This window comes from Leguminivora glycinivorella, chromosome 5 (assembly GCF_023078275.1).
Source record: "Leguminivora glycinivorella isolate SPB_JAAS2020 chromosome 5, LegGlyc_1.1, whole genome shotgun sequence".
In the NCBI taxonomy this organism is placed as follows: Eukaryota; Metazoa; Arthropoda; class Insecta; order Lepidoptera; family Tortricidae; genus Leguminivora; species Leguminivora glycinivorella.
This window is the reverse complement of record NC_062975.1, coordinates 5,666,118-5,692,159: the sequence shown is the minus strand read 5'-3', so window position 1 is coordinate 5,692,159 and position 26,042 is coordinate 5,666,118. Positions and strand designations below refer to the sequence as shown.

At 35.3% G+C, this 26,042-nt stretch overlaps 1 protein-coding gene across 1 annotated transcript in view; it reads left to right on the top strand.

Annotated features, from left to right (window-relative positions):
• LOC125226459 (DNA N6-methyl adenine demethylase) overlaps nt 1–26,042 on the top strand; it is a 158,759-nt gene that overhangs the window by 100,061 nt on the left and 32,656 nt on the right. Inside the window, 2 exon segments of the mRNA XM_048130444.1 lie at nt 6,107–6,133; nt 22,042–22,242. Of these exon segments, the coding sequence (XP_047986401.1) occupies nt 6,107–6,133; nt 22,042–22,242 (228 nt within the window).

Genomic DNA, 26,042 nt, shown 5'->3' with positions numbered 1-26,042 from the left:
CTCAAATTGATGGGTATAAACTATTTAGCGTGCTGAAATGGAAATACAAATTAGAAATATTGTTGTATTTTGTTATCGGCTACTAAGTTGAGTAATCAAATTTATATGAATTTTATTTTAAAGATGTGCTCTCCATACATGTAACTATTTTTTACAAAAATAAAATTCAGAAATTACCAGTGTGTTATACATCATCTGATAGGTCTTTAAAAATAAATAGAATGTTTCTAAAAAAGTTTTTTAATAATATGAACAGTTTTGGAATAAAACGATAATTAAGGCTAAAATAATGTTTATACCTTTATAACTTTCGAATTCGTTGTTGGAAAAATATCCAGAAACCGTCAAATTATTGCCCATATAATACAAAACACAAAACTAGTACTTTAAACGTCATCAACAGAGCCATTTTTGAGTTTTCTTTAGAAAACCCTTAATAAAAGGTCGTAAGTGCCACATTAACAATCACTTCCGAACGTCATGCCGTTATATAGAACATCAATTTAATTTAAGTCTCATACTTTTACTGTAAATACTTGCTTTTTTAAAACGAAACTGCTAGCTAAACATTATCACTATTTTTTCTCACAATGATTACCTCTTTTTCGACAAACTAAGACTCCCATAAGCTTCTAATAATATAAATATCATTTAAACATGTCCACACAGTTAAAATAAACACGACTAAGTACTTAAATCTCATTTTTTAAATTATTTTTAAGTAACAGTTTCTACTCACCCAAATGAGTAAATACGAGTATTTACTCGGTGCTTTGAGTAAATTACGGGTAAATACTCAGTATTTACTCACCCCTACCCATCTCTACCTGTAATGTACCCGTCACCTGTTGTGGCGTTTTCCCGTGGGGTCGATTGTGTTCGTGTTTTAAATCGGGGACTTTCTCCTGTTTACACGTCCGCTCGCGACGTGGCGAAGTGAAATATGCCATGGGACACGCGTGTGGCTAGGGTTGCCAACTATTCTTATATCTTCACCATTAAATGGCATTTTAAAATGAAGACATTTAAATTCACAATTTTAATGCCAATATAGTTAATCAAAACAAAAGCAATTAATGTTTTATTAAGAAAACCGTCTGGTTTTGTATGGTAACCCTACGTTACCAGACAGATACCAGACAGTATTTGAAACAGCGGCGTGCGAAAGGGCCATTTGTCATCCTGCATTTTAGTAGTCAACGCCACGCCACTAAAGATTACATAATTTTACAAATTTATACGAAGATAAAATATGAATTATTTAGTCACGGATCGGGTAAACACGAAACATGAAATATTGTGGATTGTGTTTCAGTAGTGTTTTTGTTAGTTAGCCACTGTAATTACACAATTTAGCTAAACAACGTAAATCCTAGCCACAAATATCATTGTCGTCATATCTTAAGGTACGGTACGGGTACGGAAATGTTTTACACTTACCAATAAAATATGTAGTTTAAAACTGTAAAAATAGTACAAAAAGTACTTTAAAGTTTGAACATCATATGGTAACGATTTTATACTAAAGTTAAAAATAAAAGAAATCATTTCTACATCAAAATACTGGGGTTTGATAAACGGATAATTATATAGAGACTGCACGATCCCACAGTCAAATCGTGTAAACTGTTTTGTAGGACATTGGTCTTATGTAAACTGTAATTTTTTGTGTAAATAAATATCATTATCAGGAAAATAATTATACATTTTTAAATATATATTTAATAAATGATTTCTACGAGTGTCGACCCTAGTTGAGCAGACAGGGACCAGACGGCCCTTGAACTACGGTACCGTGAAAGGGCCGCGATCGCGATCTACACCGGGTTAAGGCACTCGCGTACGTGATTTGATATACTTGGGCTACTTGTGTACAATGCGTCAGCCAATATTGCTAGTAGTAGTGTCAATCATCAAAGCTCACGAACTTGTCGCCTATAGGGGCAAGTTGTAACACTAGTCACCTATGCAATATGTACGCCTGTAATGTACCCGTCACCTGTTGTGGCGTTTTCCCGTGGGGTCGATTGTGTTCGTGTTTTAAATCGGGGACTTTCTCCTGTTTACACGTCCGCTCGCGACGTGGCGAAGTGAAATATGCCATGGGACACGCGTGTGGCTAGGGTTGCCAACTATTCTTATATCTTCACCATTAAATGGCATTTTAAAATGAAGACATTTAAATTCACAAATTTAATGCCTATATAGTTAATAAAAACAAAAGAAATTAATGTTTTATTAAGAAAACCGTCTGGTTTTGTATGGTAACCCTACGTTACCAGACAGATACCAGACAGTATTTGAAACAGCGGCGTGCGAAAGGGCCATTTGTCATCCTGCATTTTAGTAGTCAACGCCACGCCACTAAAGATTACATAATTTTACAAATTTATACGAAGATAAAATATGAATTATTTAGTCACGGATCGGGTAAACACGAAACATGAAATATTGTGGATTGTGTTTCAGTAGTGTTTTTGTTAGTTAGCCACTGTAATTACACAATTTAGCTAAGCAACGTAAATCCTGGCCACAAATATCATTGTCGTCATATCTTAAGGTACGGTACGGGTACGGAAATGTTTTACACTTGCCAATAAAATAGTTTAAAACTGTAAATATAGTACAAAAACTACTTTAAAGTTTGAACATCATATGGTAACGATTTTATACTAAAGTTAAAAATAAAAGAAATCATTTCTACATCAAAATACTGGGGTTTGATAAACGGATAATTATATAGAGACTGCACGATCCCGTGTAAACTGTTTTGTGGGACATTGGTCTTATGTAAACTGTAATTTTTTGTGTAAATAAATATCATTATCAGAAAAATTATTATACATTTTCAAATATATCTTTAATAAATGATTTCTACGAGTGTCGACCCTAGTTGAGCAGACGGGGACCAGACGGCCCTTGAACTACGGTACCGTGAAAGGGCCGCGATCGCGATCTACACCGGGTTAAGGCACTCGCGTACGTGATTTGATATACTTGGGCTACTTGTTAACTATCTTGTTTATACACTCAAATAGCTACATATAAGATAGAATGTAGTAAAATGTCAATTATTTCGAAATATGTATGGCCAAAGCTGGAGCAATGGTGCAAAAATGACACTAATCATTTAGGCCCTCTTGCACCAACCATTTAACTCAGGGTTAGTGGGCTGTCATCTGTCAAATGCCATATAAAATGGTGGGTTATCCCTCGGGTTAACCCTCCATTTTCGTTGGTACAAGTGGGCCTTAATATTGTGAATGCAAAAGCAGTTATATCTGTCTGTTTGTTATCTTAAACTGCTGCACTAATTTAAATGATATTTGACGACCGGTCCGCGACCCTGCCTGCTAATCCGCGGTCCCGGGTTCGAATCCCGGTAAGGGCATTTATTTGTGTGATGAGCACAGATATTAAACACATACATAATGCGTAATTTGTAAAACTATTTTCATATTTAGTAACTTTCATTAAAACCATTTCAGCTGTTTAACCTACTGATGTGCCAACGGAAAGTTTCCAAAATTCTAAATTTTTCACATAGGAAAACTTCGGAAACTTTCCACACTTTGTATGGACAATTGTATGGATGGAAACTTTCCATTTCATAAATTTAAATTCCCTTTATTTTTCGTGAAAGTTTCGTAAATTTTTCAAGAAATTTAATTTTTTTTTGGAAAGTTTCCGCAACTTGCACATCATTAGTTTAACCCTCCCTTTCTAATCATAATGGTGCACACGCTGGCTGTTATAAATGTTATATATCATTATGTGACAGGGACAGTGTAGTGCCAATGCCATCGCGATGTCCCTGTCACATAATATAATGTTATATAACATTTATAACAGCCAGTATGGGAGCATCATAAAAGGCAAAAGGAAAAATTAAAGCAAAATCCTGTGATCTTGCATTAAGCTTTTTAAGAATATCTCTAATGAAGTTTGCTCATTGTCCTTACCGTTTTAATTCCGTTTTTCATTATCTACTTGATTGGATTTCTTGTAAGTTTGCTTTCTCGGAACTTCTGCGGAAGATCTTCCTTTCTTTATTACTGAAAATTCCTGATTTCTGAAGTTGCAGTAGATTCGGCCTGCAAAGATATTTAAAAAATTGCGAGTTTTATACAATACTGTCAACTAGAAAAGTAATGAACAATCTAGGAGACCTTTCAGATAGTAATTTATTCGAATGTTAACCGGTTTTCTTAATTTTCGTTTGATAGTAATAAAAATCAGCAAGGACTTAGAACTTACCTGTGTGGTGACGGGTTAAGAATTTCACTACCCCCTTCCTTCCCGTGGGTGTCGTAGAAGGCGACTATGGGATATGGGTTAAATTGTGGTGTAGGCGAGAGGCTGGCAACTTGTCACTGCAATGCCACAGTTTCGTTTTCTTTTAACCCCTTATTTGCCAAGAGTGGCCCTGAAGCTTTAATACCTACCCCTTTATGGGATACAGGCGTGATTGTATGATGATTGTATGATGACTTAGGACCGGAAAAGACTTTAAAAATGTCAACTTTGCATACGAGCACAAAATATAAAAAAATACTTTTAAGAATGTGCAAATTGTTTGTCATGAAACGCATAGACTTTAAACTTTTAGGGTTACGTACAAAAGGAACCCTTATGGTGCCACTCTGTCGTCGTCTGTCTGTCACATTTCTAAATATCTCGAGAACTACTTATGCTATCGATTTTTTTTATTGTAGTTTACTGCCTTATGGAGTTATTATTATTACGTTTATTTGTAATTTAAAGCGGGAAACGATGAAAATAGTAATAAATCGGTTTAAGCAACTTACAAATGTTCCTTGTTGAGAGCACAGCCTTCCTTACCGTGGCAAAGCTCTCCTAAGCCGCCGATCTCCGTGATACCTCGAAACTAAAAGCTGCTCTAAAGCTTTTCAAGAAACTATATTGAGGAGACTTTTAAAGTTTCTTGTAATAACCGGGTAACTTAGCCTACCGTCAAACAACATCGAAGATATCTCTCTGAGTTTTTCGATGTTTGTGTTGTGTATGTCAGCTACACAGACACAGATAAGTGACTGCTCTTACATATATCTATCTTAAACTTGACTGAAAATGTACTGAAGTCTGACTCTCATGCGCATGCATTATCTGTTATTATACAAATGTCAAAAGTGACATTTCTTCATTTAGAATAGAATAGAAAATATTTATTTGACATAGATATACATAATAAAAACATAATAGAAACGTCACGTTTCATACTGACAGATCATATTCATATCTTTAAAAACCTGTTTTTAAATCAGAATACGCCTCTTTATATAAACCCAAGTCCGATCAAAAAACGATATCCTAAATCAAGTTATTAAGTCAATCGAACGTAATCCGTGACGGGTAGTAAACATCCCTGACCTACCGCCACCCGGCCTGCCCGGGTGCTGGCCCGTCGGGTCAACGACCCCTCACGCCACTTTTCTCGAGACCGCCCGCTTTTCCGCTTTTTCTCTTTCTGATTGCGACGGCCGATTGTCATTTCTTTTTTTCGGTTTTATTTCTGAATTGATTGGGAGCCACTTTCGGCGTATGGTGGGTTTTATTTTTATTCATTGTCTTTATCACTACTTAGAACAAAGTTGCTTCCCGCTGTCTGTATGTCTACGTCCGTATGTATCTTAGATTTTTAAAACTACACAACGGATTCTGATGTGTTTTTTAATAGAGTGATTCCAGAGGAAGGTTTTATACTTATAATGCTCGCGCGAAGCGGCGGGTTAGATATTTACATCGAATTTTTAGTAAAAAAAAATTACAAACTTATTTTGATTCTATTCTCACGTGTAATCTTTTCAATAACGTTGTAATATTGAATAGAGGTACTATTCGTACCGATTACATCTTGCCTTGCTTATCGTTATCTTATTTACCCTTACGACCGTTTTGCTTGCCTTACGTAAGGCTTCTAAAACCATAATATTCGTTCGGAAAACACTTATCAATATTGTATTTCTTACGCCTATTATATCCTTTTAAAATTTTCCTGATTTTAAGTATAGATATATAGTATTTTAAATTGCAATTAAGTTGTCTGCGTACACAAAACTAATTCGTATTTAATTGTTGGTTCCAGGTCTTGCAAGACATCAAGGTAAATATGGTCTGTTATCTTCTTCACACTTCTCTGTTTTTCTGTCTTTTCTTTTGCGTTCTTTCTTTCGCGAATTTCCTACTTTTTCTTTCTTTTATTATTCTTCCTTTAAGATGTCGTATCTAAAGAATTGCCGTGCTGTTTTCTTTTTAGTTTCTTTTCTTTATTTTGCTTTGCTGTAATATGTGGTTTTGTGCTGTGTAAGGTAAGTTCGTAGTTAGTCTGTAAATCAGTTTACATACTAGTGACATCTGTAGTTTGAATATGGACCGCTTTTACTTTATTTACTACTATACTGTGTCTACAATCTACATTTCTTATTTGTTGTGATAGTACTTAATAGTTTGAAGGTATAGGAAACGAAGACGGTTTGCTATGATCATTAGACGTCATTCATTGTACAAATCTTATGTTTTTCACGTATTTCTCTCGTTTCCGTTAACTTTCTTTCTAAATTAGTTACAGGATTTAATCTAAATATATAAAAGAAGAAACTGACTGACATATCAACGCACAGCCGAAACTGCTGGTTCTAGATATTCCAAATTTGGCACGTAGGTTCCTTAGAAGGTGTAGAGGAGCACTAAGAAAGGATTTTTCATAATTCACCTTGTAAGGGGGTGAAATGGGGGTCCAAAGTTTGTATAGGAAAACAAGATTAGATTAATATGCGGGCGAAGCCACGGGAAAAAGTTAGTAGTAATATAAAAAGAGGGTAGGTACATACTTAGCTTTTAGTACATATCTACGTTCTTGTCGGTGAAGGTTCGATACGCAGCGCGGCTGAGCGGTCGATGAGGCAACGACCCCGCCCAAACCACCCCCACTTATTTATTTATTAAATTCCCTATTGTTTCCTATTAATTATTTGTCTGGAAACTTTAATAGCGCTATAAAGGAACGTTGCGAGATTAAATTCGGCTTTTTTGCTGTAAAAATTCGGATTGCGCGGTGAGTGGAAAGAATACATTGTTTTGGTTTTTTAGAGCGTTTGTTGAGTAGATATGAATTTATCATAATGTAGCTTATTGTTAGATATGATATCCTAGATATGTTTAATACTTGACTGTCTGGTACACTGTCTGTCAAGTCAAGTCTACACTCAGTTCAACCTTACTTGTCCAATCATGTACACAAACACTGCTGGAAAACATTATCTCACTTTTCTCTGGAATTGCACATTAACCATCACTAAAAATGTATTATACACTTAAATAAACTCAAAAAGTATTGTAATCAATCAAAAAACCACCGAAATATATCATTTCTAAAACGATTTTCATCAATAATTGTAATTACGAACGGATGACATTACAAACTCCTGACATTACGAAGTCTAAATTGTCTATGAGTCGTAATGTTGGGATGACAACTTATCGTTATGAACGATCGATATTAACGTTTGAGTTTGTATAGCTTGCAAAAAGTACGTTGATATTAATTACAATAATTTATCAGATTTATTAACAGACTTCTTTACGCTTTATTTCCTACCTCTTTACAATAAATATTTTACTATAAGTATATTTTTTGTTATATTAATGTTAATGTTAGGTACTATAAAATGAATACTATACTAGCCTTTTCCATAGGATTGTTGCAAATGTGACGAAACCTAGTTAAATTTTGGTTTTTACACAGATATTGTGTGACGTAAAATTGAAAATCCTCTGATGACGTTGGCAGCGTTTATTTACAAATTATCGGTAATACATCATTTTATCGACATTTCCAATCACTAGTAATTGTCTTTGATCATATTTGACGTTTCGTTTGTTTACATGATAGGACAAGTAAAGATGAACCGACTGTAGACAGAGTTATGATATATGAAACCTTGCGAGTTAGAAAAAAAACATTTCGTAAATTGACATTTGTACAAGTAATCCTGTGTGCCCCTAATACTGATCTTTATGAAAAGATCCATATTGTATCACGATCTGTGATATTATTTAGGGTCCTAGCTAAATTGGCTTTCGATACTTCTCAATTCATAAATTCATACTAGATTACCTAGGTGTATCCCAAAAAGCATCCCTTGAATTTCAGTGCCCACGTCAGCCCGCTCTTTCTATGATTGGGTTGGACCATCCCGCGCTGTTACCTAATATAGGGAGAAACCTATTCCCAATAAAATTATATATTGAACGTTATTTTTGCTTGTTAGACTTTGGATAAGTACTGGCATGAATGAACAGAATAGTATGAATGTACCTACAAGAGAGCTTTCCGAAAACTAATTAACGACACCTAATAACATACACCATAACTACAAAATATGACCCGTTATTCCACCACAAATAGGTAGTAATAAACCTAATATCGGAAATCAAGCTTCAACATAAGAATCATGCTCCAAAATCCTTAAGCAAAAGACATAGAGTCCATTTCTACAGTTTCGAGTTCTTCCCTCCCTTTCCAGCTTGGTTCCTCGCTCACACAACAATCGCCAACGGAGATTCTATTTACAAAACATTGGAGGCGACGTTGCCAGATTGCGCAGGAGTGCATGACGTCACACTTGCCGTCCCTCTTTACACCTCTCTGTCTTGACAGAGGTCGTTTCCAGACTTCGTTTAATGAAGGACAACATACAAGTGATTCAAATGTAAATTAGTTCAAGTTTTAAATTGTGTAAAATTTTATGAGAAGTATGGTTTTGACCCAGATTTTTAAAAATATAAGGTCAAACATGTTCCAATGTTTTTTTTGAAACATAAAATTAAGAAAGCATATTACACTCCTAGGTAAAATGCATACCTACCCTTAAATACCAAAAGTATTGGTTTTTAATGCTATTATAGTAATAGTGTTCGAGCTATCCCTTGCCCTTTTATCATGTTTACAGAGTGAAAATTAAGCCGCCTGCATCTGCAATCATTTACGATGTGCCTCTATGGGTAACGCCTAACTGAGCAACTCTTACTGTGAGATGGCTCCAGAGTTAGCCATGAACTTGCTAACCTGTCCCATAAAATAATCAACTTCATTTTTTTTATTTTTCAAGTTATCGGTCCCTTAGCAAAAGTTTCGTAGCATATTCAAAAAATATTGCAGGTGGCTAAAACCACTTCCTGTATTTTAAGAGCTTTCCTCGATCAACTATGTCTTATTTTTCCATAATCTTTTTGACATATTCATTAGTCCCAATGACGCCGCTGTAGATCCGAAGCCGTTGTCCAAGACAATGGTGATTTCCTTCAAAAATCACGCCCTAAATATCGAATTTTCCACAGAAGTTAAAGTTTAGAAGTCTCCGTGACTCAACAGGTCGTCTGTCATAATTAAATGACGTCACAATGTTTGGACTCCACGGCGGATGTTTGAGAAATATGCCGGCGAATTATTAGCAACTGTTGCTGCAATGGATGTTATTTATTAAACATTTAGTTCTATTGTCATTGTATAACATAACATAATTATATGGTATAGGAAAGTGGGGAATCATCTAGAGTTGTGTCTACGGCATTTCTCCAGTTGTAACTCATCAGGATGCTTTGATAAATCATTTGTTACGTAGTGTGACCTAGGTCAGGTTGAAGAACTGATTAAAGTTGGTTGTTAAAATTGTCTCAAAGATGTCGCTGTTCCCAACGCTAATAATTTTGTCGTTAGTTTTTGATAGAATCTATGTAATTAAGAAAAAATATCAGGAAAAGGAAGAACAATGAAACAAAAGTAAATTAAGTAAACAAACCACTGCGATGAACAGAAGAAAAGCAAGCACTACTGCCCATTTTCGCTGCCTAACATCTACTCAATCAATCTGAAGCTCGGAAAGGATATAATTATGTATTAGTCACTGAGATTAGGCAACGTTCATAACGGGTCGAAAATTAGATTCCACGACTGTCAGGATAATTCAAAGTAACTAAAGCAAAGCTCATGAAGCTGATCTTCCATGAGGCACATTCGGTAGTGGCAAGACCACGAGGGGATATTATATAACGCAATTATTCGACATTGACATATCCACTAAACAATAATTTATTCATAATCCTTGTACTATCATATCAATTTCATTCTCAAAATATTCTATTCGAATTGTAATTTTATTTAAATGTAACCTACATAATATTTGTTATTGTAATATTGACTCTTAATTTTATAGATGTTACAAATATGTTTTGAATTGATGATACAAAATAATTTATTCCGTTGTTGACATGTAATATTTTAAGAATATTATGAATACATGAGTATGAGTATGAGTATGAGTATGTAGAGATGTTTAGTTCCTTCGTCAACCACATAAGATTGTGGCGCTGTTAGTTGCGGAAGCAATCAATTCAAATAGATCAAACTAGGAAGGCAAAGGTCCCCAGTTATTCGACCACAATGGCCGGCCTTCGCCTCACTCCACCTAATTGTGCTTTGTGCCTGTGTTCTTGAGTCTATGGTCAACTTTTATTTTTCTTTTTTATTTAGCGAGTCAATTCCTAGACAGCCAATAACATTATAAAACAGACACCTACGAATAACTTGCAAACTGAACTTGCAAATTTTAAAACCTGAGACTTTATTTTGAGAAGTCAAACTCAGCTAAACGAGACAGACGAGAATATTAAACTTTCAAAATAAAGTAATGCATTGAATTTGAAGTAAAAATATTCTCATAGCATTTCGGTTTCCACGTTTTCAACTTTTCACTCAATATTGTGAAATAGATACCGCGCAGAACTAACTACCCATTATTTGTCATATCATATAAAAACGAATCAATACATTTAGCCTTGGAAAAACGGTAATATATTTGGCTCTTGTCATTATAAAAAACAAAATTGAACAATAAATTGTCCGCTCGCATTCGAAGCTGACATTTCCGATGGTCCGCCAGAGTAAATAGTGTCTTTTCCCCTTGAGTTATAACTCGAAATGTATAGCCAGATTTCTGTTTGTCAGTTAAATTGACAGCAATTTATCTTGTATTCAAGATATTTTTTCTATTAGGGTTACAGAAGGTAACGTTCAATGTAATGGTAGTCATTAGGAGTCTCGGGTTAAATCAACTTTAGACTGTTACTGGCTTTTAAAAGGACATTATGTATTTACGATGACATTTACTGCGCTGCGGTCGTACTAGATGTCGTTGACTTTTTAATAGTTTTATATTCAAGTAAAACGACGTGAACTTTTTGCAGTCTCGATGCTTTAAGTCTGGCTTTACACAGTCAATATTTTTAGACTGTGTCAATATTTTCGATCAAAGTTGTCACAAAAGTATGCATCTTTATATCATCGAGCGCCTCCCGCCGCGTCCAAGAATAGCCTACGACGCACGTGCGCTTAGAGGTAAAAAATGAAGGAGCCCTCTTACTTTTATGTATCAATTTATTCTAACGTTAATTAGGTATACACATGTGAGATTTATCAGTATTTTTGAACATATGTGTTAGTATATGTATTTCATACCTAAAGAAAAAATACGATTGGGTCGAGTGGGTATCAAACGGTGATTTTTTTCTGCGATGTATTCCACTTCAGGTTTAATGAGCAAGTTAAGACAACGTTACAAAAACTACGTTGAAAATACAATGTAACTTGTAAGCGTCTTTTTTCAGCAGAAACAGAATTCTGCTGAAAATGTTAAACTTGTAAATTATTGTACGAAGTGATAAACATTTGCGATATAAAATCACTTTTTTTGGAACAACGTGGCAACAACGGCTGAACAATATTTTCATACTGATGGTTCAGCGTCCGGGTTTTCCCAATAAAATATCACTGATATTTTTATTTTCGTTTACAGCCGCTTTTATTGAGGGTGTCCTGCCGTTTCGCCAAAAAACGTTTCGTCAAATTTCATTTCCCAATAATCATTTCGCAATAGTTTCATTTCCCAAAGTATTGTTTGGCAAAGGTATGTCTCGCAATGATTTTGTTTGGTCAAATTATCATTTGGCACAATTTTACTTAGTCAAATTTTATTTAGTCAAAACTTTATTTCGCAAACGTTTTTAATGGCAAAACTTATATCCCAAAAACATGTTTGGTCAAAATTTCACATCGCAAATTTCGAAAATATTTAGGCATTTTCATTTCTACGGGATTAATAATTTAATTTATCGAAGATTTTTTTGCCAAATTTAACTTAAAATTGTCAAATGATAATTTCAGTTTTATTCCCAAGGCTTCAGTTGGACACGAAAAGTTTGCTCAACTTTATTTTTGTCAAATTAATATTACTGGACAAAATTATTTTGCCAAAAAATGTTTCTACAAATTACACCATGCAAAACCACGTTTGACAATAAATATTACAAGGCATAAATGTAATGTAATAATTTTATTAGTATTGTAACAGAAAACTCGTGTGTGACAGGGTCAGTTTAGGTGCGACGACGAGCGAAGCGAGGAGGAGCGTGTTAGGTTGACAGTGAGCAAATGGCGTTTTAAAGTAATTAATAATTAATAGAACATAATGGTCTTGAAAACATAAGGTTTCTTAATAATAGAATGTATCCGGACATGTAAGTGAAATTGTCATCCTTGACATTTGCAGCAGGAGGAAAAAAGTAGGTACGACATACACATTATTTCACACAAATCTTGGACACATAGTATAAAATCAACAAACAAATTTCCAGTGCACCATTTAATTACAATATATTGGGAAATGGAAATTTTGCCTAACAATACCTTTGACTAAATAATATTTGGTAAAATGAAATTTGACCAAGTAAATATTTTGGGAAACAAATACTTGCCAAAAAAAGTTTTGCTAAATGTCAATTTGCGATAAGTTGTTTTGCCAAACGTTTATTTGGGAAATGATAATTTGGGAATAATAGTTTGGGATGTGAAACTTTGGGAAACGTTTTTTGGCGAATCGTCAGTAAACCTTTATTGAGACCTATAAATAAATAAATAAATAAATATTATAGGACATTTTTACACAGATTGACTGAGGCCCACGGTAAGCTCAAGAAGGCTTGTGTTGTGGGTACTCAGACAACGATATATATAATATATAAATACTTATAAACATAGAAAACATCCATGACTCAGGAACAAATATCTGTGCTCATCACACTAATAAATGCCCTTACCGGCTTTTATTACCGATCCCTAAAACAAACGGCATTTTTGATATGCTTGAAAAAAAAAATGTTTTCATGTCAAGGCATTCTTTGGCACCGTTGCAAAATATCATTTTAAGATCGCAAATGTTGAAGGAAATCTGCCGATCTAGTAAATAAAGCACTTCCTACATAATATCAAAGACATATGTAACTCCGTATAGACGGATAAAGTCTAAGAAAAAAAAATCTGTCAAGTGCGAGTCGGACTCGCTCACCGAGGGTTCCGTACAAACTTTCAATAGTTGAATCATCAAAATGTTATTCATAGAACTCTACAGATTTGACTAAATCCCTCAAGACTCAATTTCCCACATAACAAGTAATATTTTAATATACAATTTTATTGTTAGACAATGTCCAAATAAAATCAAGACTATTCGACTTCAATAGTTTACGACTTACGACATGTCGCAAGGACGCTCCTGAACCGACCTCATCATATCAGGAAAAACGCGATGTAGGAAATGAGCGTTCAACATACAGCGACATCTATCGGCAAATTGAGTAAATTGATGCGCGCGAGCTAGTATGGAAGATGATTTTTATGGAATAATTGTTTATTGCGTGAACCGATTTTAACCATTTTGCCTCTATTTGAAAGCAGGTAATTTCATTGTTATTTTGTTAAAAAATACAGGTACAATAAACACCCGCAAGGGTGTTGAAATTTAAAATGTAAATCTGAAAGGTTTTTTATAAATAAAAAAAAAGTTTTCAAGATACGTGTACGATTTTATTTTTCCTGTAATATTCATTATAATTGCCATGTTTGGTGAAAATTTCATAAATTTATGTTGGTAAACTTCGGAGATAAGGGGGGAACGGTATTTTTTTTTACATTTTCCTTCAAAAATCATTTTTTTTTCACAACCAAAAAATTATAAAAAATAGTTTTGATATGTACAATTTGAGCTCTTTCTAACGATACCCCACTTGACCTAGTTACTTGAAATTTTCAGTTTGCCCCCTTTCATTTTGGCCATTTTCTATCATATATATTATTTAATTCAAAAAAAATATATTTTCAAGTTGTAAAGGTTCACAATGTTTATAACTATTCCAAATTTCATATCGATAGCATAAGTAGTTCTCGAGATATTTAACAATGTGACAGACGGACAGACAGACGGACAGAGTCGCACCATAAGGGTTCCTGTTGTACCTTTTTGGTACGGAACCCTAAAAACGTACTTCGAAGTCATAGAGAAAAAAGTACGGTGGCCTAGATGGCATTACACCTTTGGGGAACGCTCGGCTAGATGGCGCTAATATTAATATTTGACATTTTAACACAATATATCATGCTAACAATATGGGTCAAATTGTCAAAACTGAGGTTCAAAGTTTTAAGCTTGTGTCGAGAGATGGCAGTCTATGCACTGTGATTACACATTTTATTTTGACTGTAACTCTATAATACTCGATCCTCTTTGATAATATCTACATACAGCATTTTTTACAATATTTTCTACTAGGTACTGATAGAATGCCTGGAAGAGATTTTTATTACCATTTGAATTGGATTAAGTACTTTTACTCGAGAATTTTCAGGGTAAAATTTTGTTTATTCTATTGACTTCTTTTTACTGTTTTTTTTTCGTCAGCGATATGGCTGCGCTAAATTGATTTGAAATCTAGGCTTCCAGTTCAACCACGTTGTTATTATCTTGCGTGTTATTCAACCAGTAAATCGGAACACAGATAATAAAACTACTAAACCATAGACCACATTAACCTCCTCGGTTATTTTATCGCGGCCTATTTCTTCGTGATTCATTGTGGCCCCTACTGATAACAGGCCTCAATTTCTTTGCTAGTTAATTTATTTTTAACCTGAGGAAATGAATAGTATGAATACATGCATACTTGATGGCTATAATTATGAATAAATCTTTTTTTATGAGGGGGCTGATGGGGTATATAACTATATACGTTAATTGTATTATAATTTTTGCTGGCATGAATCAGAAAGCAGAGGAAAAAAGGTCACGGACTAGAAAATAATGTTTCATGGTAATACAGCATTTTGCACATTATGTTTGGAAACTAATATAAAGTGCTATAAGTTATGCACAGTATACTCTAAAAATATGTGAAAGACTGATGTTACTTATGTATGTAGTTATTACTGTAGTGAGACTGTGTGATGCTCATTTTTAAATCGTTGAAAGCGCAAAAGTAAGCCAGTATCCGTCTTTATTCCTCAATTTACATTGCAATTAATAAATTTGCTAGTTATTGAAACTTCAGTACTCTATCTGGTAATCGATTTTGAATGGTTTTACTGTAGAGTTAGATTTATTTGGCCTATGAAAACAATACGGATTAAATTGTTTTAGACCAAAATATTTCAAATTCAGTAACAAATGAATTTCCCGAATAGCTGTTGTTATTGTTGGTGGCCATAAATAATGTGGAATGTTAGCTCCTGTCAGAATTATCGCCGTTAAATGTTTTAATAGCAGTTCTGGCTTGTTTGGAAAACAAAATTAACGCTTTCAGACAGAAAAAATGGATTTTAGTGTTATTGTTGTTTATGGCAAAAATAATCCTGGTTTACCTCTGCGAATTCTTTGTGTTAAAATGGAACATTTGATTTATCATGATCGTCTTCAGAAATTTGGAAAAGACTCCGTAAATCTTATACTATTATGACAGGACAAGTGATGAAGTGACACATAAACGTTATAAAATAGTTAGGTGATAGCTTTCTTCACATCGATATTTTCGATAGCAATTACATTGCGCGTGACGAATATAAAGGCAATTTATGTACCAACATCGAAATAGATAATATATTACTTAAACCCATTTCTTAAGACGATGACAACGAAGACTTGACAACATATCGTCAACCAATATGATAGTATAAACAAACTAGTATCAATATCAAAGTTTATCTCAAATGAATCTACGAGTACACATATTTTACGTTCCCGTTCCACAAATGTCGGTAATTTACGATTTGACGTTGAGCCAGAAAGATCAAAGATACTGTGGCCTTGGCCTGGACTACAAACTCTATGTCTGATTACGTGTCGATAGAGATTAGCTGTTGCTATGCATTCTCACTGATAAAGTGCTGATAAAAACCATACATTTCATTTTAATTGCTAGATTTTTAGACTAACTAGTGCATTGCCTGAATTTATATATTTTATTTACCCGACATTCTCTAGTCACCTCTCTCTCCTGCTCTCCTCATTTCTATCTGACTTTCCATTTCCATTGTTTGTCTCTTTACCCCATCTTTATAATTTTTCTGTTGCTAGTAAGTAATGATATGACAGTGAGTAGTGATATTAAGATTAAATGTTTTCGGTTTCTTCCATACTTCCATAATTTCCACATGGATGGCTTCTAAGAATCCAGTATACGCTTTAAAATGTTTGAATATTGGCACACCCATTCTGCAGAGTTTTAGGAATTACCGGAAAACCGTTTAGATGAGGAAAAGGATTGCCAACAAGCGGAACAAACTAAACCCGTTATTGATCTTTGGTATTTGGCTCGAATACTCAAAGTTTACAAGACTATATTTTTTACCTGACTTTTCTTGCTGGAATGGAACGTCCAAACTTTAAAAAAAGAAATTGATTCTAAATTTTTATCATAAAAGCCTCTGAAAAATATACCTAAATCCTTAACTTCAATAATGTTAACACCAAATACTTACACGTGTTTCGTAACGTTTTTCACCCAATTTCATCACCATTATGCCATGATTTGTAGTCAACCATACTCGTCTAGTGTAAAAATACTCGATAGTATTTCTATGACGCCAATCAGTTAAAGCCGGGTCCAGACACATTTGACGTCATCACCGTATCCGATCACCGTACCGTATCTGCGTATTGTATCAAGCCCCGTATCAAGTTGTGGACGCCTCCGATTTGCTCCGTATCCGTATCTAAAAAAATTATGTTACTCGCATCGTTTCGTGCGATAATTGTTGATTTTAAAAAGTAGGTAAAACTGGTTGTAAAATTAAAAACGGAAAAATGGGTCACAAGACAATGGAGATATTATGGAGTAGGTATAGGATGAGTGATATTATGGAGTAGGTACTTACATTAAATTCTTTAAGATAGAAAGAGGAAGACCTAAAGGACAAACAATTTAACCATATAATAGAAAAGATTCTGGTCGAGTCGTACCAGAAGGTTAAGGAGTTCAAAGAGTTGATAGAAGACCGGACAAATTGGAGATTGCTCCACCGACAAGAGCAATGCTCTTAAACGTGATGAAAAAGAAAGTCTTTGGATATATTAATCACAGGAAAACTATAGGTACGGTAAACTCGCCTCATTCGGTGACACTGACACGCCTAATTCGGTGATACAAGCTTTGAAGCACTATTCCGAAAGACGATTTTTGGTTGTTTCACCGAATTAGGCGTGTCACCGAATGAGGCGAGTTTACCCTAAACAATAGCAGTAGATTCTCGGAAAGACAATTTTCAGAAAATGTATCTAAGAGAAGACGAATTGTAATTTCACTGATATCTAAAAAAAATGAACTATGGTTTCCTTCCATAAACTATTAAAAAACTATCTCGCACGCTAGATCATTTACAACTGCAACCTTGTGCACCTTTAAGTTAGGTGTTGATGACTTCTTTCGTATCATTTATTTGCTGTTTATAACTTAATGAGTTCAAGGTAAAAGTATGGAAACGGATTATACCGCGTAATCCGTTTCCATAGTTTTATTTCATGAGTAACTATCGCAGTAACCGAAGACAATATTATGAGTTCAGGTTATTTATGGAGTTGAACAAATAAAGGCTTAATACGTTAATTCCCTGTATAAATGAGAAGTTTGGAGTAATTTGTAGCGCCTGTAGTAGGGAACAAAGCCGGCGGATGCAGGCCTCCTTTGTGCGCGCATTACCGCTCTGGGCCCGATTGTGAGCGTGACTTATTGTCCTGCACGGGAATGGATGGGACAAGTTGGCGTCACCTCTAATATTATACGATTATGTTAAATTATACAGTTTTATTGCTGAAAATACGCGCCTTCAACTCAAGTAGTTCGTTATCTAGTAACCTCCTGATATGCCTCTATTAACCCCCAGGTTCGATTACATCAGGTAAATTTAACCAAATTAAGTTATAATGGGTATATTAGGTTTCATTATTCATATTTCGAATATTAGAAGAAATTCTGCGCGGAAAAAGAAGTCATATAATGTATTGATTCCATCATATTCCAAATCCCTTATCTTTCCGCAACTTAACACTTTCGCTACCAAGAACCCGACTGTCGGGCACACCGCTCGTAGAAGCGTAGCCGATTACATGGGTTTCCCCGTATGTAGCGAAAATGTCGTAGCGCCGCGTAGAGCCCGGTTTCGAAAGTGTTAAGTAAAACGACTACTTACGACAAACTTAAGTAAAACGATAGTCACCACTTAAAATTAGTCTTATCAAAATAACTACTTTAAGTTTTAATAAACGCTTTGGTGGGCCTTTAGGCGAAACATGATATCTAATCGAAAATTTAATAACTAAGGTCCACACCTGCCCAAACAGAAATTTAATAAACCGTGAAATCTTTAGAAATCATTTTATCTTATAATAACAATTGTATTCCATAAGTTAGGTAGGATTGCATCACGGGTTTACCTGAGATTAAGAATTCCGTTGAAGTGCAGTCAAGCCCACAAGTTTTATTAGATGAAGCGTTTAAAAAACTCAACATTTCACTTTATGTGTACCTTTGAGGATTGTGGTAAGAATAAGAAAATAATTGACTGTTCTGTTTACGCAAAAGTAAATTCTGATATCTAGAGTCAGGCAACATTGGCAACGATTTTGATAGCCCCAATTTCTGCAAGGGTGTAAACGTCCTAATTTCACCAAAGTTTTACATTAAAAATAACCTTTCCACCTGCAAGGCTGTCAAAATCGGTGCCAACTTATCGTGGCCTACTAAGTATAAAAAAAAATAAGGAGACCCGACTCAAGTGATGTTTAATTGTTTACTGTGCTACCATTCTACTTCTTAGTTGTTTCACTCTTTCTGAACGTAACAATCATTACTCATATATATGTACTTCATCACGCCGCCAATCTTCTTTGCTACCCACCTTCCTGCACTAAACTGAATGAATGAATGAATGATTATTTTATTTGCATAAAACAAGCGTATATACATAGGTGTTCAAAAAGAATATCCACAGCACGATTCTTGTTTTGCCCCGACAGGCGTACAAATATTGTTTACTTATGAACTAAGAAAACTTAACTACGAGTAACTATATACAAGATGTATACTAGTCTTACGCACTATAATTATTCATGCAGTTCTGTATACATATAAAACATTTCCAAAACAGCATAGCTCGCAACAGTGACAATAAATTAATTATATATAAACATTTAATTTGAATTTACAATAAATAATTAGTATTAAATAATTGATTATAATTTACAATTTATTACATATTCATCAATGGAGTAATAACAATTTTCAATTAAATGATTAAACAATGTCTTTTTGAAAACCAATGGGTGTAATTCTTTAATGTCATCAGATAGGATATTGAATAATTTGATAGCCATACAGTAAACGTTTTTCCTGGATAACGCTAATCTAGTCATAGGTAAAAGCAATTTTGTTCCACGTTTGGAGTTGGTTGTGATAATTTCAAAAAACGACATATGTTTCTTAATAAAAATACACATTTCAAAAATATAAAGTGACGGAAGAGGCAACTGCAATATTGAGTATATCTACATGTGTTATAAGGTGTTAAAGTAGCGTTAATGAGATAGAATTTAGCCGACACGCGCATTCAGCCGCGTATAATGAGCGCACGGTGCTTGAGCACCGCACACTTCCTTTTCCCAAGCTCACGTTAATTGATAAACTTAGTCCAATTCATATTTATATATCAGTAGATTAAGCAGGGATAACGTAATATGTGATGCTATAAAAAGGTCGAAAATTATCTGGAAAATAAAAACGATTATTATTAATATTTAGTATTCGCTGCCACTGTTGAAATAGGAAATAATTATCTGGTACGAAAAGGAACAGACTATTTAAAATGCAATTTTCTTAACAAATTAGTTAGATATTTTAATTAAAACCTTGATAGTATTAAAATTAGAAACTGAGAAATTTTCAAATAAAACCTCCTCCGTTTTGTTCCTTTATAACTAGCCAAATGTGTAATAAACACGAAATTCAGAAATTCATGCTCTACGTGTGATGAAATTTTATAACAATTATTAAATTAATCTGTTCGCTTCGAAGGCAGTTATTTTAATACCGTTTTCCTACTCCCGAATCTTTATTCGTCATTTACAGGGTCGTGCACAGATCTTTAAAACTCTGCATAAAGGCCTATTCCCCAAAGCCAGCGTCCGCCGGCTTTCCGCGCATGCGCGCAGTATCGAAAAAACTGAAAACGCATTGTTTGGCTCTGTAACCATGGCAACGCCTTATAACGACACTGCGGGCGTGCGCGAGAAGGCTTTGGGCAGCCGAGCTGACAATGCAAACCTTTGAGTCAAAATACAATACAATACAATACAATACTCTTTATTGCACACCTCACATAGTTTACAAGTAATACACAAGAAACAAAACAACATACAGGAAACAGTGTGAATTTCACGAAAGTTATGCAAGAAAACAATTAAAAACTAAGTGCATGGTCGTAGAAAAAGTATTGTATGCAACGGTGTTTAACTGAGTCAAAAAATACTCGTGGCGTCTCAATAACAATTTTCGGCTTCGCCTCAAATTGTTACCCACGCCACTCGTCTTTTTTGACCTCCTTTAAACGCCTGTTGCATAAAATACTATAAAATAATTCCATTTTCAATTTCAAATTAGGATGAGGTTCTAAAGTACTGGCTGGTTGGAGTCAACCAATCAGAACGCTCCATTCATAAAAGGAAGAGTCCATTGAGATAGTTAATAAAATGGCTCAATATTGCTGGTCCGGCGTATCGTGTGTATCATCATTATTGTAAAATTTAATATCGTAATGCTTTTTAATCACGGAGGTATTAGTTGATTATACTGTAATAATGTTATTACTCTACACTAGCTTTATTATTCTACCCATATTTGATTGCAGACCCGCTATACAATCCTTAGCTTTATCTTGACAATGCATGTTAATTTTTGGATGCTATTTATTTGCTACTTTGAGTTTAAATTTAATCACCCTGAAAACACTGTCACTATTTATATTCGTAACACATGTTTTGTTTCATCTCACAAGTTTATGACATCTTCATACCATTTACTGTCAAGAAAGCAATATGTCCCACACGCACTAAGGGCTAATCACAACAACTACACTTCACAGACTGATTAACTTGCTTGGAGCAAATAAAGGCTACAGACAGAGCTACCGAGACCGAAAGACCCATATGGGCATGTCACCTCACTACGATGCCACTTTTAGAGCAAAAAAATAATATGTATCTCTTGTCTAGAGCTCCCGAGCCCGAAAACCTCTAATGGGCACCTCACCTCACTATGTCCGTCACAGCAAAGCCACTTTCAGAGCAAACTCTTATCTACAGAGCTACCGCCGCTGATAGTCTCTATAGTAATATACTTCATTACTTGACAGCTGCGTCAAATCGTCAATCAGTTATCAAAGACATATAAAGTATAGACAGATAAATACAGAGTACGGTGGCCTAGATGGCATTACAAATAACTGAGGTTCAAAAGTTTTAATCTATATATCTTGCCCACAGAGCTACCGAGGCCGAAAGCCTCTAATTGGTACCTCGCCTAGCCTCCCTCCTAATAGCGACCCTATTGTCAGATCTAATAAATAATGTATCCCTCATTTGTCCACAGAGCTACCGAGGCCGAAAGCCTCTCGGCGGTACCGCAGGCGTCCCCGGTCCCCCAGGTGTGGTCGTGCCCGGCGTGCCCGGCCTGAGTCCCGGCGTGCCCGCCGCCGCGTCCCCCAGCCCCGCGCCGCAGGCCCCCGCGGCTCCCAGCCCAGCGCCGGCTACCACGCCCGGAATGAAGCAGGAGCACCCTAGTCAACCCATGGTGAGTAGCTGGTACACACGAGTACGCAGGCGTTAGGCGTGACCGTGCCCGCCCTGAATCCTGGCGTGCCCGATGCCGTGTCACCGAGCCCCGCGCCGTGTCACCGAGCCCCGCGCCGGCTACCACGCCCGGCGTGATGCAGGAGCACCCTAATCAACCCATGGTGGGTAGCTGGGTACCCACGAGTACCGCAGGCGTAAGGCGTGACCGTGCCCGCCCTGAATCCTGGCGTGCTCGACGCCGTGTCACCGAGCCTCGCGCCGGCTATCACGCCCAGCGTGAAGCAGGAGAACCTAATCAATCCATGGTGGGTAGTCAACTACACGCGGTGTACGCAAACACACGAGTACCGCAGGCCCCCGACCGTGGTCGTACGGAGCACCCTAGTCAGATCCTGGTGAGTCTCCAACTCTCCATACGAGTAGTCTGTGCTGAAAAAAAGTCTTAGAATGTATGAAACATTTCTACCACATGCGTGGTCTTATCGCCACAGAGGTCCGCAGTGGACCGAATCACATACATGATCCGACCTGGGTCTGTACAATCGTTGCTCCGTATCATACCTAGTATCTATCGTTCTTCCGTATTAAACTCTCCACAGAGTGATTATGGTCAACATCTGATGGTTTCGTATATCTAATTACTACTTAGTCATTGGAAAATTTGGAAAAATTGAAATTTCTGCTTACTGTTTCCAAATATGCCGGCAAAATTTCAAAAATTACGTAAAAAATTCAAGGAATATTGACACTCAAGAAATAAAATATAAACATATTACATTAATGACACCCAACGAGTTACGAACCAGTTAAAGTTAAAACAACATGCTAATAGCATATCATTACGTTACATTTATGTTAATTCCCCCAATTATGCTAATCACCCCGCAATTAGTGCTAGCTCTAGATGTAAGAAAATACTAAAAACTAAAGAATACCTGAAGTGCTCAGGCTGCTTAAAAATCTTTGATCTTGTGTGCACTGGAAATGTTACTTTAGCGAGATTTAGATTGATGACTAGTGACAATAAGGTAAATTGGAAGTGCAGTAATTGCCACGAAAATGCCCAGAAAAAGGCAACTTCGTCACCGGCACCAGCAGTTGGTACCTATACTGAGAGCACAGCAAATAAATCACCAGATAACGTAACACAGAGAAAACGCGTTATAACACAAAAATCTAATTCTTATGACATATCTCAAGCTGATATTGGTGATAATATATTGAGCTCAACGCTTAGAGATGGAAGCACATACGAAAGTCCTCGGAGTCTCCCGAGCATATCTACCATGGAATCCTCACAAATTGTTGCCTTGAAAGCGCAAGTTGAAGAACTTACCATTGAATTATCCAGCGCACATAACGAAATTTCTAATCTCAATACTGAAAATCAAGACCTAAATAAACAATTAGAGGATTGTAAGAAAAAAATGTGCGTCTATAATACACTACTTAAAGAACATCCTCAAGGAAAATGTTCCCCTACAAAAAAAATATCGCTAAGTCCGACATCGTCTCTAATGCAGACATCTAATATTGAAGCCGAACAAAAAATAAAAGAGCTAGAAAACGAAATTCAAATCCTGAATAAAAAAATTAGGACATTGCAGATTAAATTAAGTAAGGCGTTAACTACGAATAAGGAAATGAAACAAAACGCAGATGCATTGATAAACAAAAGCGTAATCTACTCTCGCATACACCAGTCAACAAAGACCCTACAAAAAACAATTAAACAATTAGAAAAGGTCAGCTATAACTCTAGTTTTGACAAATATAACCCAGATCTGATAAAACAATGCCCATCCTCGGACCAAAAGGACCTGCATGATGAAAGACAGGACCCTATTATAAAGGTGCCTGAGAAGCCACATAGACACAAGCCAAAACTATTACTCTTATCTGATTTCCACGGATCGGATGTACTACGCCCCCTTTCCAAGTTGCGAAGAAATGACTACGATTTCTCAGCTGACATTATACACCGCGGAACAACGGAACGGGTTCTTGAAAATGTTAGCCAAAAAATAGGTGATTTTAAGAAAAGTGACTGCTTGGTTATAATGTGCGGAGGCAGTGACTACAACATTACACCGATAAGCCAGATCATAAGACTTTTAGATAAAACTGTTAAATCCGCTACACATACGAATGTAATTATCTGTGACATACCGTATTCGATTAATGATTACTCTGAACATTATAATAATTTTGTACATAAATTAAATTCAGCAATTCATGAAAAATTTGACGGTTTGCCGCATGTTTGGCTACAAACTAGCAGTATTTATTTAGGAAAGACAGATTATCAAAATGACGGTAATCAATTAAATTTTAAAGGGAAATCTAAATTAGCACAACATGTTAATAAAATATTGAAAATTGTAAATGAAAAATATTATAACAGTAGCATTTTTTTATGAATAGTGACAACAAACTAGACCATAATAACATATTAGAACACAATGATAATAATGACATTCTCACTTATAAAAATATTTATGTACTTCATCAAAACATCAATGGATTAATTAATAAAGCTGATTTATTATATGTTAACCTACAAGAACTAAACGATTCTGGCAAACAAGTCGATGTAATATGTATTACTGAACATAACATGAAATGTGGCGATGAAGCTCACATAGCTATTCCAAATTATAAATTAGCAGCATACTTTACGAGAGATAACAGGAATGGAGGGTCTTGTATTTTAGTAAGAAATATTCACAGATTCAACATTATCTCTGAAATCACGAAAACCTCTATTCCTAATATCATAGAATGTACTGGAGTTGAATTGATTGATCATAAAATCATTGTTGTTTGTGTTTATAGAGTACCAAAAAACAACTCAGCTACAGTGTCATTGTTTCTGTGCAAACTGAATGAAATATTAAATAAGTTCTGCCAAAACAGCAAAAAGATAATCATTTGCGGCGATTTCAATATAGATCTACTCAAAACGACTGCTCACTCGGTCGATTTCAAAAGCTTAATAAGTAGTTACAACCTTGTGCCAGGAATATCAAAGCCAACCAGACTGTCCAGTCAAACTTGCATAGACAATATAATCCACAATATTAGAGGTAGTAAAGCTGAGGTTTTAGAACTAGCTTTATCTGACCACACCGCACAGCTGTTAAAGTGTCCAGTGAAGAAAACATGTTCCATTCCATACTGGTATGTAGAACAAATAGATTTATCAGAGCAAAACATTGTCAAATTTATAGATTGCCTTAGTAATATTAGTTTCAATGATGTATTTTTATCAACCAATCCAAACGAAGCATTTGATAATTTCTTTGACATTTTTGACCTATTTTATAAATTATGTTTTCCTAAGAAACGATGTAGATTTAACACCACTACTAAGCCTAGATGGATAACAAATGGTATTAAACATTGTAGTAAACGGAAAAGAGATTTGTTGTGGAAATATAGATTGACGCGAAATCCCGACCTAAAAGACAAATTAAAAAGCTATTCCAGACAACTCAAAGAAATCATAAGCAATGCTCAAAGATCCGAAAATGATAGGTACATTGAAAGTTCAAGAAATAAAACAAAAGCTACATGGAAAATTATTAATTCATCTAAGGCCAGATACCCCATCGAAAACATTAAACAAATTGTATCCAATGGAAAGACATTTACTCATCCTAAAGATATTGCAGAGGAATTTAACAATTATTTCATCGATCAAGTTAGTCCTGTTAATCCTCCTAGTAACACTAACAACAAAACTAACTATAAGAAAACAATGACATACTATGCTAACTCCATATTTATGAAACCGAC